This window comes from Echinops telfairi, unplaced genomic scaffold (assembly GCF_000313985.2).
Source record: "Echinops telfairi isolate 266 unplaced genomic scaffold, ASM31398v2 ScPeMD7_70;HRSCAF=299, whole genome shotgun sequence".
Lineage (NCBI taxonomy): Eukaryota > Metazoa > Chordata > Mammalia > Afrosoricida > Tenrecidae > Echinops > Echinops telfairi.
In genome coordinates, this window is record NW_022103968.1 from 27,844,813 (window position 1) to 27,862,890 (window position 18,078).

Consider the following 18,078-nt stretch of genomic DNA (forward strand, 5'->3'; position numbering starts at 1 on the left):
AATTCCAGAGGCAGGTTTCCTAGAGGCCCTACCTGAAGGGCCTTGAACAAAGCCTGGTAGGGTGTACGTTCTCAGGGATCTGCTGACGGAATTCTCTCACTGTGCAAACACTGCTTGAGACACTGTCCCTCAGACAGAGAAGGGCCCACAGCTGAAGACCAGGCACGAGTCGCTGCCTCAGCCTGTCCCTTAGGCGCACTTTTATGTCCAGCCTGCACCTCTACCCCGAAGGCTGGCAGGTGCCTGGCTGCTAGGAGTTGGGGGCCTGGCCTGAGCCCGGCTCAGAGTGCTGGGAGACAGCCCCTTTTTTGCCAGAAGAGGGCTTTTTGGCCACGAGTCCATTGTCATCCTTGATCTTTTTGAGCCGGGCCTTGCTCTTTGGTGGGATGGAGAAGGTGAGGGAGCTCTTGTTGAATTCCAGTGGGAAGATACCGACATCTCCATCAAAGCGGTTTTTGGACACCTGCAGGTACCGTTTCCCTGGCCCAGTTACCAGCTTCCTGTCCTGCAGGATCAGAACATTGTCGGCTTCTTGGCTTGCCTGGGGGTTGGAGAACAGAGAAGAAAACAGGGATGGCAGATGAGAGAAGCAGAAAGGAGGGGTGCAGATGCGGTGAGAAGTGGCTGGAAGGGGAGAAAGCACTTTCAGCTATTAGCCACAATGCGGGGCCACTTGAATCAGTTCTGTGACATTCAACCGGTTGCTTCCTCTGCTTCTAACATTCTGTATAGCTACCCACCTCAACATCAACTCGATCAGAGACAATTCTCAGCCTCTCAATAAAGGAGGCCGGGCTTTGCATTTCCACGTGACAGGCAGTCCTCACATTATGAAGGCCTGACTTACAGACCACTCCTACACCCATTGCTATGGTTTCCAGCTCAGAGTAACCCTATACAGGGATTCCAAGGAGGCAAATATTTAACCTGCTTTCTCTTGGGGAATAGCTGGTGGGTTAGAACTGCTGACCATTTGGGCATCCATCCAGTGCTTACTCGACAGTGCCACCAAGGCTTCTACTTGCCCTTCAGTTTGGGGCTTTGAACCAGTTGTCATGGCCAGCAGAGTGAAACAGGTGCCAACCACCAGTCTGACAAACTGGTACAGGAAAAATTCTGGGTCAGAGCCCTGGAATGGAAGACGGAATAGGCACCGCGAGTCCTTCCAGGAGCCTGATGCCTGAGCCCAGTTACTGACAGGACTGGGGAGAGTGCACGTTTAATGTTATGTAAACTTGCCCTAATTTTAAAACAAATGAACCCTTACTGGAGTCTTCACCACAAACACACTCACTTGTTGCAAATGCAGCTTTTAAATCACTGAAGCCTTTTCTTGCAGAATGACCCCATACAGGGTTTCCAAGACCAAAACCTGAAGGGAGTTGACAGCCTCATTCTTCTCCTGAGGATCTAAACTGCTTACCTGTCAACTGGCAACTAAATGTCTACCCTACAATGCCACTGCAGATACCTTCTCTTGCACTAGAGCGATAATAAGAACCATATGCAGCTGTCCCAACTAACCTACAACCTGCTGACACAGCTTGGAATGGTTCTCGCTCATAATCTGGGAACTGCCTTTAATCGTTCCCCTGCTCCTTGTTCAATCCTGGCAGACAGTTTGGGCTCCTCCCCTTATATTCCCTGAGCCAGCCCAGTCTGGTCTGTAATGGACACTCAGTGTACACCTGGAAGCTTCAGAATCAGGCTAGTCCTGCTGCCCAGGCTTCCCATGTTTTGGATTAGCCATCCTATTGTCTTGTCAACGCTCCACCCTATCTCTGTTGATCCCTCTTCTGGGAAGTCTCTTGATGGCCTAGGCTGATTAGGACATTTTCGTTTTGTTTTCTAAATGCCTGTGCTGTCAATCACAGCTCTTATCATACTGAATTAGAATTATTGTCCTATTGTTTCCCAACTTTATAAAGGACAGGCATACATGACCCCCAAGGCCCAAATTCACTGTTCTCAAGCTGATTCCAGCGCATAGTGACCCTATAAGACAAGGCAGAACTAAGCCTGTGGGTTTCCAAGACTGGAAAGTCCTTATGAGAGTAGAAAGCTAGTCTTTCTCCCTTGAAGCAGCTGGTGATTTCGAACTGCTTTGAGATTAGCAGCGTGTATATGTATGTATATATATAAAAATGGAAATTTCCTATGAACTTTTTGAAGCCCCATCCAGCATTCCTCATGTCGTGGTCTCAAAGGCAGCTGAGTTGCGGCTGTCCAAGGTCCCACCTGTCCTCTCCACTCCCCAAAGCTTAGGCTCCAAAGGCCACTCACTTTGGCTGATCCAAAAATGGACGCAGTCTGCAGTTCCTTGTCATCCTCCTCTTTCCGGGGGTGAATGACCAGTGTCACATGGCAGCTATTGTCTGTAGCAAACTTCCGAAAGGCCCCAACGATGGAGTCTTGAGCTGCAATCCTGCCCCCAGCACAAAAAAGAGTTATTAGACAGAGGGGAAGGAACATACACACATTCTTAATCCATCCAGATCTCCCATAATCCACCTAACCCCACTCCACTTCCCTCTGCCTAAGGACTCATTCAGGGTTATGCTGATACTTCCCACAGAGCCCAGAAAATGAGAGTACAGTGTTGTGTGCCTAGAGGCCAGCTGCCTGAGGCGACATGTGCCTTCTAGTGGGTTCCAGTTAGGCCAGGGGAATGTCACCTGTCTGTGGACAGTTGCTCGTGTCCCATCATGAACTGCAGATTGTCAATAACCACGTGACAAATGTCATAGACGTAGACGGCATGCTGCATCGTATCTATTACAGTCCTAGGAAGAGGCAGAGGCAACAATTCAAGAGTTAATTATAGGCACTCTCCAGGCCATCCCAGGCAAACGAGCCAGCATCTTGAAAACTCTTGCCAGGGACTAGCTCCTTAGAGAACCCTGCGCCTGAAGATGTAATTGTTTCCCAGGAAGTCAGAAAAGGAACCAAAGGTCCTGAGTGCTGGGGCGTGTCTGGGAAACTCACCTGATGCTTTGCTGCCCGTGGAAAGTCATGAAGTAAAGGGGCAGGTCCTCAAAGCGGTCGGCCCATTCGTCGTATTTGTCCAGCTGCTCTTCCAGCCGCCCCACTGCAAACTGTGTCAGCATGACCCGGGCGAGTCTCACGTTGCTGATCTCAAAGCTCCCCCAGAGTGTGTTCACCCCCTGGGTACACAGATCCAGGGCGTACTCACTGATGAACGTGGTCTTCCCACTGCCCGTTGGCCCTGAAGGAGAGGTGAGAACAGACCTGAGTGACGGAGGAAAGTCCTGGCCTTCCCATTACCAGAGACAGGGCGCCAAGGTGAGGAAGGGAACCCCTCTCTTCACCATCAAGCAACCCCCAGCCACATGCCTGTCGACCCTAACAGTAGTTTCCCAAAGGGTCACCTGTGAAGACTGTCAGCTCCCCCTTCCGATGTCCTTTCAAGAGACGATTGAGGTCCGGAAAGCGGCTCCAGCGGACGCCAGCCACTTGTTCCACGTTGGAAAGTTCTCCTAGCACCTCCTCCCGAAGCTGCCGGAAGGACACAATAGACTTGTGCCAGGCAGGCAGGGCAGTGCGCAGGATACGGGAGAGATTTAAGGCCCGGTTCAGGGCCTCCAGGGGACGGGGCTGCTGTTCCCCTGGCCGCACCATAGAGCATCGCTTAGGGTTCAGTTTTCGGGCAAACAGCTTGGCAGCTTCCCAGGACCGGAGGTCATCGCCCAGCCAGAGCACGATCCGCCTGAACTGTTCAAGGTAAGGGAGTAAGGCAGGGGGTAAGCAGGTCGTTCCCCTGGGTAGGGCAAGGGTGGGCAGCCCCGTGGATTGGTGCAAAGCCAGGCTGTCCAGCTCACGGCTAGTCAGGATCACCTCGACATCTCGGCGAGTGATGAGCGGGAGCCCAAACAGATTGTGGTAGGCCCCAGGCCGGGGAAAGGTAGTCTCCACATAGCGCACTTCATCCCCCTGGCCCTCAGCCCCTACAAGCTTCAGGCCTCGTAATCCCAGGCTTCCCGGGAAGAACCAAGGAAAGACCAAACTGCGGGCAGACCGTAGATACCGCACACCAAAACGCTTCAGTGTGTCGTCTGTCACCTTGGTGAAGCCAAACATCAAGCGAGCCAGCTGGGCTTCCTCTGGGTCAGGCAGTTCCCAGAGAGGTATGGCTCGGTCCCAGATTCTCCGGACCTCCTCACTGTCCACGGCTTCGGGGGCCTCACTAAGCAGGAGCCCCTCCTTCGTTGCATCTCCTCGCCCTTCCACACTGGCTTGGAAGTCTTCCCAACTGCCCTCCGCCAGGCTGGCCATGCAGAGGAAGCGGCCTGTGGTCTTGTCAATGAAGAGGCCCAAGGAAGGGCCGACACCTGCCTGGTCCTTGTGCCTTGAGGGTGCTGCAAAGGGGCTGGGTGCCCGCAGGCAGCTGTGACCATCCTGGAAGGGGATCCCATGGGTCCGCAAATACTGGCGGATCTCAGTCACAGTTACAGGCAACAGTGGGGCATCTAGGGATGGAAGAGCCTCTTTCCTGTACCTTCGGCGAGGAGATCCTGGGACCAAGCTTCGGGGCAGGCCCCTGCGACCCATCCACTCCCCACGCAGGGGCAGCAGGGTCCGGAGGGGGTATCCACCTCGGAGGAGGACCCACATTCTTGGTCAGAAGGTGGGGGTGCCCGCTTGAAAAGCCTGAGGGGCCGGGTTCGGCTACCTCCACTTGGCCAGGCTGGGGAGCGCCCCCCTACAAGCACTCTGCAGAGCTCCCAGCAGTTGGCTTCTTCCGATTCTCCAACTTGGTCCAGCTCAAACTTCCCTCGAGACACTCTTCAGCCCTCTGCATCATACTTCACACCGATGCGCCCCACTCGGGCCTTCCACGTCTGGCCTTGGTTGCTCAGAGGGGATGCGGGCTCATGTCGCCACATGGTGCGGAGAACTGCCAAAGGTTGTCAAAGCGTGGACCTTTCACAAGGCCGGTCTCCCTAGGGTCCTCTGGATGGGTTCCCACGTGCAACCTTTCTAGCTGGTCTGGGCCACCCCAAGACCGCTTCTGGCACGTCTAGGTCCCTCTATATGGCTTCCCTACCTCTACGATCCCTTTGCAGCTTCCCTCTCCGCCACTTCGCCTCTAGGACCCTCCACCACGCTCATCACCACGGTCTCCCCACATGCTCATCTCTTCGCCTTTAAGGTTCCCCTCCGGAATCTCCTGGCGCCCATCGCTACCGACCAACCCACGAAGCCATCTGCATCCTGGGTGCAAGCCCCTCCGCTCTAGGCGCCTCACTAGAGCGTCTTGGCGGCTCCTTCCCCTCAGTCGAGCCTTTGCTCCCGGACCGTCTGCACCTCTGAGCCGCAAGGGACGTCCACCTTCCTACCGACCCCCGGGGCCGCCCCCGCTTTCCGACGACTGGCAGCTCCGCGGCTCCGAGTCACAAGGGGGGCCCCTCACGCCCGGCGCCAGCAACGTGGGGGATCCGCACGCGCCACTCTCCTTGACCCCGGAAGCAAAACTTCGGCCGGGCGGCTCGGAACCGGAAGCGCCTGGGCTGAGCCCCGCCCCCTCCCGGCTCGGCGGGCCACCAGCGGTCGCCATGACGGCGCGTGGGACTGCCAGCCGCTTCCTCACGAGCGTTCTCCACAACGGCCTGGGTCGTTACGTGCAGCAGCTGCAGCGTCTCAGCTTCCGTCTCAGCCGCGACGGGCCCTCGTCCCGCGGAGCCAGGTGAGCCGGCGGGGACGGGCGGGGAGACGCCCCGGCGGAGGCGGGCCCGGCTCTGGGGCCTCCCCGCTCACTGTCGGCCGCCCTCAGGGAGTTCGTGGAACGGGAGGTGACCGACTTCGCCCGGCGGAACCCAGGGGTCGTGATTTACGTGACCCCGCGGCCGTGCTGCGTGCCCACAGTGGTGGCGGAATACCGTGAGTGGGCCGGGCCGGGCGCGGAGCGGGGGCGGGCCGGGGCGGGCGGGCGCGCGCCCTGGGCTCACTCTCCGGTCCCGTCCCGCCAGTGAACGGGGCCGTGCGCGAGGAGAGCGTCCACTGCAAGTCCGCCCCGGAGATCGCCGCGCTGGTGCAGAAACTGGCCAACCAGTCGGGCCTCGAAGTGATCCGCATCCGCAAGCCCTTCCACACGGACAACCCGAGTGTGCAGGGCCAGTGGCACCCCTTCACCAACAAACCGACCGCGCCCGGCCGGCTGCGCCCCCGCGAGGCCGCGCCAGCCCAGGGGTCAGCGCAGTGACAGCGGCCCCTCGCGCGCGGGCTCTTCCGGCACGCAGAGGCGACCCTCCCGCCCTCTTGGTTTAAGGGATGCTGTGCCCAAGTCGCCAAACGGAACCCTGTACGCAGAAGGAGACGCCAAAGCTTCCTGCCTGGGGCCTGGGATACAGTTGGTGGCTTCTTTCCAGGGCAGTGACGGAAACCCCGTCCACCTGGCATCTGTGAAGTTTCCAGGAATTTTAAAAGGCTCACGTTTACCGAGATCCAAACCGATAATGGTGGTGTCATCTCAAAATATGGTCAGGGGCTCAAGCTTGGATTTTGAAGAACCTCGTTATTTTGCTGCAACCATTGAGCCCCCGAGAGCTAGCACCTTATTCTCAGCTGTGAACCTGGCATGGAGCTAGGCGCTTTATACATGTGAATGTGAGAAAATGGAGGTTAATAAATTTGCCAGCATCTCACCCGGGGTCTTCCTGCAAAACGAGTGCTGTTTTTAACAGGAATCGAAGTGTCTTTTTAAAAAAAATCATTTTGTTGGCTTACACAGCTCTTATCACAATCCATACATCCATCGTTTGTATAAAGCATATTTGTACATTTGTTACCCTCATCATCCTCAAAACATTTGCTCTCCACGTAAGCCCCTGGCATCAGCTCATTTTCCCCCTCCCTCTCCTTCGTGAACCCTTGATAGTTTGTAAATGATTTTGTCATATCTTACACTGTCCGACATCTCCCTTCACCCACTTTTCTGTTGTCTGTTCCCCAGGGAGGGGGTTCTATGTAGACCCTTGTAATCGGTTCCCCCTCTACCCAACCCTCCTTTTACCCTCTCAGTATCACCACTCACCACTGGTCCTGAAGGGATGGATCATCCACCCTGGATTCTCTGTTTCCAGTTCCTATCTGTACCAATGTACATCCTCTGGACTAGCCAGACTTGCAAGGTAGAATTGGGGTAATGATAGTGGGTGGGGAGGAAGCATTTAGGAACTAGAGGAAAGTTGTATGTTTCATTGCTACACTGCACCCTGACTGGCTCGTCTCCTCCCCATGACCAGGCGATGTCCAGTTGCCTGCAGATGGGTCCCCATTCCGCACACCCCCAGGAATAGTTTCTCAGTTTTCTAAAACCCAAAGCAGAGCATCTCAGCCCTTTCAGGGTGGTTAGTGTCCAAAGCTGTGCAACTAACGTGGGCCTGACCCCCAGAGGGCATGATTCTCAGGCCAAGTCCCAGATAATAAGCATTTGTGCCCTCCAGTTGTCCTGCCCCTCTAGACAGGCCCCTCTTTGTTCAGAAATGAATCAGTGGCTTTCCTTGTGGGATGCAGGGGCTTGAAAAGCTGCTGGGGGAAGATCAGGAGAGCAGGTAAATAAAGGAGTATCCTCCAGGCTTGGCAACAAAGGGCAGAGGGGAAAAGAACCAAACCAGAGAAACTAGCCACCTTCTGTGAATTGAAACTTGTAGCTCCTCTGTCATACCCTAAGGCCCATGGCCAACAAATAGGGAGCCCAGGTGGAAGGTGAAGGTCCCAGCTTCCTCTGTAACTGGTCCTGGGGGGAGCACAAGCCGGAGCCTCAAGTCTTGCCTGTTCCTTGGCTCAGAGGCTGGTCTACCAGCGACCAGGGAAAAGCAAGTCAGACCAGTCAGACCACTCACAGCTGTGGGACAGGGAGGCTTTATTAACTGACAACGGAGGAGGAGTAGAGCCCAGGCTCCCCACTGTCACATGCCTGTTTCACCCCCCTGGATGGTGAGTGGGGCATTCCTAAAGAAGGAGAGCCATTCTCACAATAACGACATTCATTGGGGTGGGGGTCGGGCAGGTGGGAGAGATGGAAGGGCAGTAAAAATCCGTGGGATCCCACGTTCTCAGCTACAAAAATAACAGTCATCCTCACCCAAGGGGGGCTGGGGGAGCTCAGTCGGGATTTGATTGTCCCATATGGGCTTGGAAACCTCTGAAACCCCTGGGCCCTGAAAGTGCCCCGGTGAGGTAGGACAGGGGCGGGAGCCAAGCATCCAAACTCCCAGCCTCTGCCCTTTGCATAGTTCCAAGAAAGGGCTTCATGTGCCAGGGGACGTCAGATTGCTCCTCCCTCCCCCTGCACTGGTCTCGGGTAGCAAATGCTTGAGCTCCGAAAGGGAGGCTGGCTCATTGAGTGCAGTGTTGGTCACCCGCCCTAGGGAAGGGTCTGCAAGGACAGTTAAACAGGAGGGGACCTCCTTCTGATATGTCCCTGGACCAAACCAGACAGACACTTCTGTGGTGGCAAGGGGTGGCCCCAAAGGTACACGTGCGTGTTAATGTAAGCACGTTGTGGTACATACAATGTGTTCCCACGTGTATGTGAGGAAAGGACATGCCTGGAGCTGTCGTCACTTGAGAGTGACCAAGGGAGGTGGGGAGGCTGAAACGGGTGCACAGGAAGGGAGAAGAGGGGAATGAGGCAATGCTGTCTGCCCTTGGCAGGCTGGCCTGTGCCCAAGCTCTTGCCAGAGGTCACCACATGGAGCTGGGACTGGAGGAGGGAATGAAAGGATGAGATGTGGCAATTGTGAGGGCACCCAAAGTCCAGAGGGTGAACCCAAGAACACAGGAGAAGGCAGGGTGGGGGCGCTGCAGCCGGCAGGTAAGACAGACGGTCTTCCATGTGCACATTTGGGTAGACAGGGCTCATCTATCTTCAGGACCATCCAGCACACAGGGCCATGCAGAAGTTGGTGACACGAGGCCATCCGGACCCGCACAGCCCTGCCTGAGAAAAAGGAAGGGTTTGGGCAGGGGGATGGCCGCAGCTCCTCCAGAGGGGCCTTGGGTTAAGGGCCAGGCACCAGGGTTGGGTCTTGGGAGCACCTACCTCAGAGGAGCACCGGTGGGCCTGGGCTGCCGACACACGGGTGTGAGGAGGGGGTGGGGGGCGGGCTTTGGCTGGACCTGATTGGCCAGCCCTACAGGAACACCAAAAAATTGGGAGAAGGGTCTGGCGCAGGGGGTGTGAAGGATGGGTGGCCACATGGACTGGGGAGGCGTGCCCGGCCTGGAGCTGACAGCCTGGCGGGCCGAGCATTTGTCCGGACAGGCTCAGACGGAGCTCTCATCCAGCTGCTCCACCAGCTGCGTGTGCTTCCTCTTCTCCAGGATCCGGCTGAGCTCCTCAGCAAAGGAGCAGGGGCCTGCCGGCACACCGTTGTCACTCTGCCTCAGGAGCACGTAGCTGCTGCCGTTCATCCTGCGCAGCCGGCTGGGCAGGGCCACCAGCCCATTGGTCAGCTCAGCCGGCGGGGGCGGCGGGGGTGGGGGGGGTGGGGCTGGGGCTCCCTCCCCAGGGATGATCTGGAGGCAGCTGCCCTCCAAGCCCCCAGCCCCCTCTCCATCATCACCCTCATCTTCCTCCCCAGGACACTGGCCGGAGACTGTCTGCAGCTGCACGGCAGAACCCCCGGGGCGGCCGGCCCGGCCCAAGGAGTATTTCCGTCGGCGCCGCCCTCGCTGCTGTCCTCCCCGCAGACAGGCCACATAGAGGAGGGAGGAGGCCAGGACGAGGCAGAGGCCACCAAGCGCAGCAATGGCTAGCACATAGAGCAGTCTCACATCTGGGGCCAGTTGGGCCTCAGGGGTGGACGGGGCCTGGGGGGCCGGGGCCGGGGTGGCCGGCCGGACCATGAGGCTGTAGGAGGCCAGCAGGGTACGGAGGCCGTTCTCCTCAGCGTAGCAGCTATAGTTGCCACTGTGCTCGGGTTGCGTGTCTGTCACCAGCAGCCCATCCACGCCCACACGGTAGCCAGCCTGTCCGTCACTCAGGCCCCTGGTCCCATTGAGCAGCCACAAGGCCCGGGCCAGGTTGGACGGCTGGTCACAGGGCAGCAGGACATCGTCACCCCGGAGCACAGAGCGGGTCCTCAGTGGCGGTGGTGGCCCTGGGAGGAGGTTTAGGAGGAGAGGTCAGAGCCTGCCTATCCTGGAGGGGGGGACAGTGGAGATGGCAGGCCAGATTGTCCACAGCTGAGTCTACTGCACCAGTACCTGGAGGCCCAGTGACAGCGGACAAAGCACTGTCCACACATGGCACCAAGTCAGGTTCACACTGACCCTGTGCAACTCGAGGCTGGCAGGGCCTCGGGCCTCTTCTCTCTTGCATCTTCAGTTCCTGCCATCTGGTAGCCACTCTCCAGACTTCCTCCAGCACAGTTACTCGCTGCTGAGTGCCAGGCTGGACCACCTCGCCCGTGTTGAACATCTCCACATGCAGTCTCTGAGGCGCCTCAAGCAGAGACTGGAGTCTCCCGCCAGCTCTTGGCCCAGGACTGCCTCTCTCCGTGAATGTCACCACCAGAACTCCATTACTTAAGCCAGGAACCTGAGGGGTCTCCCTGGCCTCCTCTTTCCACCTCCTCTTCTTATCCAACCCTCCCCAAGACTCTGTTTCTACAGTCTCTCAGACCTGTTTGCTTCTCTCCTTCCATAGCTTCCAGCAGCACTTGGGTCCCATCTAATCCAGTCTCCTTACAGCTGGGAAGCCCTGTCTTACAAACACTGACCATCCGGGTCTTGGCTCTCCTGCCTCGAGCTCCTTAGAGATTTCCTGTCGCTGTTCAGATGAAGATCAGACTCCCCAAATGATTCCTGCCTGCTGACTTAGCCTTGTCTCTTGAGGCTCAAACACCCTAAGACTTTTCTACTTGGGTGCTGTTCCCCCACCCCAAGCCCTCCACTGGCCTTATTATCAGTCTAGCAGCTCATAGGAATTCAAAGCACAAACTCTGGAGTTGCTCCTCTTGGGGTCAGGTTTGAATTCTGACCCTGCTGCCTAGTAGTGCTGATTAACTTTGGGCAGTTTACGTAACGTGCTCAGGGCGGTTGCCGCTCATGGGGACCTCTCTCTAGGACTGATAGGTGTAGTGATAGTAAGGCACCTAGCTCTAGGAATGCGGCAAGGATAAATGAGATCAGGCATTTAAGCATTCAACCAGGCCCTGGCACTCAGTATCCGTAGTAAACAGAGTCCGTTAGGAACATGAACATTCACTTTTCCTCAAGTGTCAGCTCAGTCATCAGTGCTTCCTAAGGTAAGTGCCCATTAGCTTTCTGAATACTTATCAGAGTTGTAATTATTATTTTTGTGATTCAAAAACATTTCAAATTAATTACAGTTGATTATTTGTGTGAACATTTGATTGCCGCCTACACCACCATGGAAGGGACCAGACACTTCTCCTCTCGGCCCTGTCTCCTCTTGCCAAGGTTGGTTGAGCACTTAGGATGTGCCAGGCTCTGTGCTAGGGGCTGCAGATCCAGAGGTGTCATGGGGCTGACAGGGGACACAGTTGGCTCAGAGTCCTCCACTCTGCTCATCCGTTACCACTGCTCACTCTCCAAAAGCACTCCAACCACCAACCTGAAAGAGGACAGGCCCACACCCATCCCTGAGTGCCACTGACCTGCGTCCCTGCTGCCCTCACAGCCTCGGTTTCCTCTCTCTATGTCCTGGATCAGTGCCGTCCTAGAGACAAAGGATTGAGATCCATGAATGGTTTCCCCTGGGAGAAGTCACAACAGGCTGTGACCGACTGCTCTCCACTCCCCCCTCCACATAGCAGGGCTTCCGTCCCTCAGGCCCCAACCCCTTGGCAGAAAGGACCCGTTGCCACCATCTTCCCCCTTCTATCTGACACCTGTTGGCTATGGTAGTGGCTTCAACACAGCCATGGGTGCTGGGGTCCCAACCGCAGTAGGGGTCTCGGGCCAGGATGCAGTCGTAGCAGGAGCGGTAGCGGGAGCAGGTGGACAATGGGAGCTGGAGGACTCCATTAGCGGCTCCCACGTACAGGCTGTGCTGGGAGCCAGAAAGGACAGCTGGTCGGCCTCTCCCCCACGCCCAGCCACTGCCCAGTCTCCCATTCCAGAAGGTCTTACTGAGTGAGGGTCAGGGGATACCTGTGTTGGAGAGATGACCAGATTCTCCACCGGCTGGGCCTCCCTCAGCACCTGTGTCTCTTCGATGATGTGCATTCCAGAACCCAGGACCACGGCCTTGTGGATCCAACCATCAGCTGGCATGGAAAGGGCAGAGGGACAGGTCAGACCCACCCCCACAACAGGCCCGTCAAGAGCAGCTTGGTTGTCCTGGGGTCAGGGACAAAGAATCGGCCAGTAGCAGTGGGCCCTCAGGACATTGGGAACTCTAGGTTAGCGATGGCAACAACTACTGGGTTCAGAAGCATAAGGGTCCAAATTCAGGTTAAATGTCATGGTGGCTGGTGACAGGAGCTAACAGTCACCAAGAGTCAGTGGTCACCAGGGGCTGAACGTTCAATGAAGCATCAACATGGTGGCCACCAGAGTTCTGTGATAAAGGGTGATCTAGTAGTTACGCATCGGGCTGAGAACCCCAAGGCCAGCAGTTAAAAACCACCATTTGCTCCAAGGGAGACAGAGTGGGCTTTCTACTGCCAAAGAGTTACAGTTTCAGAAACTCGCAGGGGCAGTTCTACCCTGTCCTATAGGGTCGCTATGAGTTGGAATTGACTTGATGGCAGTGAGTTTGGTTTGAGGGATCACGGGCCAGCAGTCACCAGAGGGCTTGGGCCAGGGGTCAGAGAGCACCTGTGCCCAGAAAGAGCAGGTCATAGGTGGGTCCGCCAGGCGTGGTGACGGGTGTCCCTGTGAGGTGTGTGTAGCGCACACTGTGCTTCAGCAGCAGGGGCCGTCCTCGTGCGGGCACCAGAGGCCGGGCCATCAGAGGGTGAAGCTTCACAAAGTCCAGGACCAGGGAAGGCAGGTCCCGGGACGAGTTGTAGCCTCGGCTGCGCAGCGAGTTTGTGATGCACTGTCGGTGGGGATGGGGTGGTGAAACTCGGGACTCCACCACTTGTCTGCCCTCCCCACCAGCCCAGCCCCAGCCCCTGCCCTGAGTGCTCACCGAGCCTGGCCGAGGCTCGGGTACGCCACCGTCGTAGCGGCCCCAGCGCCGGGTGCCATCCTGGTACTCCATGAAGGGGCCCGTGAAGACGGTCTGTATCTCGGTCAGGTCATAGCGACAGATGGCTGAGGCCTCCAGGGTCTTCCTAGGGGCGAGATGTCAGGAGGGGAGGGGACTGAGTCACACTGCGTGGAACCTGGTCCCTGTACTGAGCCTGGGATCCACTTTTACCCTGGACAACCCAGCCCCAGATCTGTGGCTTAGCAGTCCTCTGTGCCCCTGGCCCAGGCAAGCTGGCCAGGCCTGAAACTCTCTACAGCCGGGCTGATCTCAGCCTCCGTAACCTCAGGTGAGTCCACTAACTGACTTCTCCACTGTCTCCGACCCCTGACCCCCACCGTTCCTGTCTTCTTTCCCACTGTTCCTGCACTGACCACTGTGTGGTCAGTGTGAAGGCCGCATAGAAACGCGAGCGGGTGGAGGCAGCGGCATCCAAGCTGCAGACAGCGCGCAGAGTCTCATACTGCGGGATGTGGCAGATCAGTCGCGCCTTCAGAAAGGACGTCCACTTCTTCTGCAGGATCTTCTTACCGCCCATGTCTCCCTGGGGAGGAAGGACACAGGGTGATTGATGGCTCAGAGCCCAAGATCCAGCTTGGCCATCCTTGCCCTGGCCTCGGGCCCTACCTACCTTGCAGACACGGGCCACCCGGGCTACCCGGTGGCTGCTGCGGCTCTGGGTGAAGCTTCCAGAACCCTCCTCGGTGGCCCGCTCGGTGAAGAAGTAGTAAACCTTGTCATCGTCCCCCACCGCACTGGCCTCGCTCTCCCGCACCAGCACGGAGAACACAAACTCAGCATCTGTGGGCAGGGCAATTCCGGGGGCTTGTGGGACAGGCAGGGGCTCTTCCTCCCCTCCCCTCCCCCACCTGATAGCCCCCCCGGAATGAACAGGCCCACCCGAGGCTTTGGAGGTGGAGTGGTCAGGGGGGCAGGGGAGGCAAGGAGTTAGCGTCCCCTGCCAACGCTCCTCCGGGCCTCGCCCTTCTAACCATTCAGCCAGTGCATCGGGGCCTCTTCGGTCTTCAGCGAGTGGGGGTGGCGGCTCCGGCGGATGTCAGGAATGCTCCGGAATTCATAGCGTGTGGCCGTGTAGAGACCCCCATCTGGGGCAGGGGAGCACCAGGCAAGAGGGAAACAGAACATATGACCCTACCAGCAAGCTCCACCCCGCCCCGCTCCCTGGCCCCTGGGCCAGCAGGGCGGGGACTTACCGATGATGAGACCAGTGAAACCACGGGCGGGGTCATAAGGACACTTCTCTCTGCCCTCTTCGAAGGTGGCCGGCAAGGTGAAGGCCTGGGCATCCTAGGCAGGAGGGGGCCGGAGCAGTCAGTGGTCCCGGGGACCAGCCTGCGCTCGGGGCCTAGGCACTGGCATGGGGGCTGGGGCAGGCGCACTCACGATGGCGGCGCAGAGCGGCTGGAAGGCGTGCGTCCCGCACGTGTACAGGTGGGTGGCGTTGAGGCGCTGTAGGACCCGCACGTGGTTGAAGCATTCCGTCTGCGGAGGAAGAGAACCGACTCCTCGCTGGAAACTGCTGCTGTGTGAGAGGCTCGGCCTTTCCCTCTGTCCCCTGGGTAGATGTCACAACTCGGCCAATTTCTCTTCCCACCTCTCCATCCATCCCTCAGGAACTGCTGGCGTGCTTCCCCTCTCCACCACCCCAGACCCGGAGCTCCTGAGGCCCTGGGGGCAGACCACCAATCTAACCCCAGACTCCAGCCCGCTCCCCACTGAAATCCCACAGACCCACCAGGCTCACCTTGGTGACCAAGCCCATCACCTCCTCCTTCACCGACACCTTCCCCTCAACCTGTCCATCCAGTCTTCCCCACTGGCTCAGTCCTTCCACAGATCCTGTTACTCAGTCCAGGAATGGGAGTCGGCTCATGCTTCCCTGTCCCTCACCCCCACAGCCTGGCCCTCTCCTGGAGGAAGTCTTCACCCCAGTGCCTCCTGACTTGACCTCCTTCGCCTTCTCCACGACCACCACCCCAGGCCAAGTCACCACCAACACTCGGCCCACTGCGGCCGCCGGACGCCCAGTGGCTCTGCTGACCCTCTGCACTCTTTTTAGAACCACTTTCCTGATTTAAAAGGGAACGAGGCGGGCATGCACACCGACACAGAGGCACAAAGGGACGTGTGGTAAAGATCAAGTGTCCCTTCTTCTTCCACGCCCCCGGCTCCCCTGGTGAGTGTTTCAAAGGTGACCGCTGCTTCTTCAGCCCACTTGCCAGGGCATATTTTTAAAATGTAAAGAGATCACATCCCCGCATTTATTTATTAACTTTGCATTGTGAACTAGGGGAGGTTTTCACGTCACTATATTGAAAAGGCCCTTCGTGGCTCACTAGGGCCCTGCCAGGAGCACCTCTCATGCTGCTGGTGCTGAGCTTCTTTCTCTAGCCTTCCCCCATGCCTCTCCCCACACCGCAGGACCCCCCAAACCCAACTCTGGCCACATTAGGCTCTGCCTACCAAAGGCCTTGATCTGCTGCCCTCTGGACTTCTCTGCTTCCTTAACAATGCCTCCTGCTGCCTGCTAGCCAGGGCTGAGTCCATGAAGGCTTGGCCTCTTCTCCTCCGCTCCGCCCGGCAGCCCTTTCCCTTCTTGGCTCTGCTCAGGCTGTCTCACTTCCCTACTGCTCTTTTTGCTCCCAGACAGAGGCTGGACAAGATTCCATAGTGTTTCCCCAAGGGTGTTTACGTTTTTTTAAAAAAGAAAGAAAATGAGAAAAGGGGTGTGGATTCTATGGTCATACAAGTTTGGAAAGCACCAGGTAAAACCTATCTAAACTGAAGGACTTTTCAGAGCCTCAAGGATCTTGCTGTGCATTGTGGGATTGAGCATGTTGTATGTCCCCAACTAATCTCACCGATTAATTAAAGCCCTCTTAGGAAAATTACCGTTCCTCAGAACATTGCTTTAGGCTACGTTCTCCTAAAGCCTTCTACCCAAAGAGTGGTCTGGAGACCAGGAGCACCAGCTTTGCAGCGAGGGTGTTAGAAACGCAGAATCTAGGCCCTTCCCCAGGCCTACAGCCTTAGAAGCCTTTACAGCATTTTGGAAGCCCCTATACCCTGGTGCCATAGTGGTTACACATTGGGCTGCTAACCATCAGGTCAGCAGTTCGAAACCATCATCTGCTCTGTGAAGAGTTAGTCTCCAAAAGTACAGGGGCAGTTCTAACCTCACCTATAGGATTACTATGACTCAGTGTCAACTCGATGGTGGTGAGCTGTTTCGGTTTATATCCCTCGGTATTTTCAATCGCCTCGTAGGCATGTGAAAGCTGGACATTGACTAAGGAAAGCCAGAAGAAACCCGCTGCACCTTACTCATGGTGCTGGTGAAGAATACTGCAGGTACCGCGGACTGCCAACAGAACAAAGAGATCTGGACGAAGTCCAGCCAAAAGCGCCTTAGAGGCAAGGGTGGTGAGACTTGAGTTCACATACTTTAGACATGTTATCAGGAGAGACCAGTCTCTGGAAAAGCACATTTGTGCTTGGTAGAGGGCAGAGACCAAGAATATTGGCAAGACAGATGGGCACAGTGGCTGCAACAATGGATTTAACTAAACATTATGGCGAGCACGGACCAGGATGAGGTGGTATTTAATTCAGTTGTATGTAGGGTTGCTATGGGGAGCCTTGGAAACAGGTATTTTAAAGGGATCCAATGGATCCCTTACATAGCCAGACATGGAACCCCGCCCAATACACTGGTCGCACCAAGGCTGGTGTCACGCATGGTGGTCACTCATGGGGTCCTGCCCCACCATGGACCTCCTCTCAGCAGGCCATGCAGAATCTTTCTCGAGTTCACGCAGGCTCAGAGCAGCCCTGTAGGACAGGGTCAAACAACCCCTGTGAGTTTCTGAGACTGTAATTGTTTACAGGCAGAGGAATCCCTGTGGCATAGAAATCCCTATCTTTCTCCCACAGAGTGGCCAGTGGTTTCAAACTGCAGACCTTGCGAATCGCAGCCTCAACGTGTAACCACTACGTCACCAGGGTTCCTAGTATGGAATCCCTGATAATGTTTATTATCAATTTTAATCACCGAACAGCATATTAATAAATGTTGCTATAAATTGCTCAAACATCCTGTTTCTTGGAGTACATGAAGAAAGAGTTTTGTACAGGCATTTGGCATTGAATCACATTAGTAGTAACTGAGTGAAAGTCTATTTTGACTTTTCTCCTCATTTTCAAAACAGTCGTTAGGTTCACACATACCGATTACCACAATAGTACAGCCTAAGCACCAGAGAATGTGTCAAAAACAGCGACCGTAAAGACAGTGGCAACAACACAAACAACCGTGCATGTGGACAAAACTGCCTCACACTGATGGGAGTCGCCATCCCATGAGGGTAGAGGGAAGCTGGGGGGAGAAAAGGGGACCCGATCACAATGATGGATGTATAACCCACCCTCACCCCTACCCCCGGGTGACAAACAACAGAAACATGAGTGAAGGGAGACAGTGTAAGATATGAAAATAATAATAATTTATCATTTGTCGAGGGTTCATGAGGGTGGGAAGGTTGGGGAGGGAGGGAAAAAATGAGGAGCTGATACCAAGGGCTCAAGTAGAAAGAAAATGTTTTGAAATGATGGAAGCATATGTATAAATGTGTTTAACACAAAGGATGTATGGATTGTTATAAGAGCTGTAATAGCCCCCAATAACATTATTAAAAACAAACAAACAAAAAACCCCCATCGTTGTCATGATTAATAATCATAGCTCCGACCACAGCGCATTGGAAGACTCCAAGAGTAAGATCCCCTTGCAGAGGGGTCTTGGGGAGGAGAGGAGCCAGTCAGGGTGCGATGTAACAACGATGAGAAATACAACTTTCCTCTAGTTCCTAAAT

General features: G+C 56.1%; 3 protein-coding genes across 8 annotated transcripts in view; 1 reads left to right on the top strand and 2 right to left on the bottom strand.

Annotated features, from left to right (window-relative positions):
- Positions 1–6: 6 nt before the first annotated feature.
- TWNK (twinkle mtDNA helicase) lies at positions 7–5,449 on the bottom strand. The gene is made up of 5 exons (XM_004701311.2): positions 3,390–5,449; positions 2,986–3,226; positions 2,676–2,783; positions 2,284–2,425; positions 7–541 (listed from the first exon to the last, which is right to left on the bottom strand). Exons 1-5 carry the CDS (start codon positions 4,630–4,632, stop codon positions 251–253), a joined length of 2,025 nt encoding a protein of 674 aa, XP_004701368.1. The 5' UTR covers positions 4,633–5,449; the 3' UTR covers positions 7–250.
- A 99-nt stretch (positions 5,450–5,548) lies between these two features.
- Positions 5,549–6,662, top strand: MRPL43 (mitochondrial ribosomal protein L43). Its single transcript, XM_030885955.2, has 3 exons — positions 5,549–5,704; positions 5,792–5,898; positions 5,988–6,662. Exons 1-3 carry the CDS (start codon positions 5,574–5,576, stop codon positions 6,218–6,220), a joined length of 471 nt encoding a protein of 156 aa, XP_030741815.1. The 5' UTR covers positions 5,549–5,573; the 3' UTR covers positions 6,221–6,662.
- Positions 6,663–7,865: 1,203 nt separating this feature from the next.
- The window catches only part of SEMA4G (semaphorin 4G), a 16,057-nt gene continuing 5,844 nt past the window's right edge, over positions 7,866–18,078 (bottom strand). For all 6 annotated transcript variants that reach the window (XM_045291262.1, XM_045291263.1, XM_045291261.1 and 3 more), the window contains 12 exons: positions 14,591–14,689; positions 14,401–14,494; positions 14,179–14,292; positions 13,818–13,987; positions 13,561–13,730; positions 13,127–13,271; positions 12,811–13,033; positions 12,142–12,257; positions 11,880–12,040; positions 11,646–11,707; positions 9,065–10,124; positions 7,866–8,962 (listed from right to left, as the gene is read on the bottom strand). In XM_045291262.1, the coding sequence (XP_045147197.1) occupies positions 9,289–10,124; positions 11,646–11,707; positions 11,880–12,040; positions 12,142–12,257; positions 12,811–13,033; positions 13,127–13,271; positions 13,561–13,730; positions 13,818–13,987; positions 14,179–14,292; positions 14,401–14,494; positions 14,591–14,689 (2,190 nt within the window). In that variant the 3' untranslated portion in view covers positions 7,866–8,962; positions 9,065–9,288. The remainder of the gene's footprint in view (positions 8,963–9,064; positions 10,125–11,645; positions 11,708–11,879; positions 12,041–12,141; positions 12,258–12,810; positions 13,034–13,126; positions 13,272–13,560; positions 13,731–13,817; positions 13,988–14,178; positions 14,293–14,400; positions 14,495–14,590; positions 14,690–18,078) is intronic.

Bases quoted from the DNA above. Each gene is read 5' to 3' on its own strand.
- MRPL43 (XM_030885955.2), top strand. From the start codon at position 5,574: ATGACGGCGCGTGGGACTGCCAGCCGCTTCCTCACGAGCGTTCTCCAC. The intron at 5,705-5,791 runs GTGAGCCGGCGG...GGCCGCCCTCAG, and splicing joins CCCTCGTCCCGCGGAGCCAG to GGAGTTCGTGGAACGGGAGG. The intron at 5,899-5,987 runs GTGAGTGGGCCG...CCGTCCCGCCAG, and splicing joins CACAGTGGTGGCGGAATACC to TGAACGGGGCCGTGCGCGAG.
- TWNK (XM_004701311.2), bottom strand. From the start codon at position 4,632: ATGTGGGTCCTCCTCCGAGGTGGATACCCCCTCCGGACCCTGCTGCCC. The intron at 2,784-2,985 runs GTGAGTTTCCCA...GCCTCTTCCTAG, and splicing joins CACGGGCAGCAAAGCATCAG to GACTGTAATAGATACGATGC. The intron at 2,426-2,675 runs GTGACATTCCCC...TGCTGGGGGCAG, and splicing joins GAGCAACTGTCCACAGACAG to GATTGCAGCTCAAGACTCCA.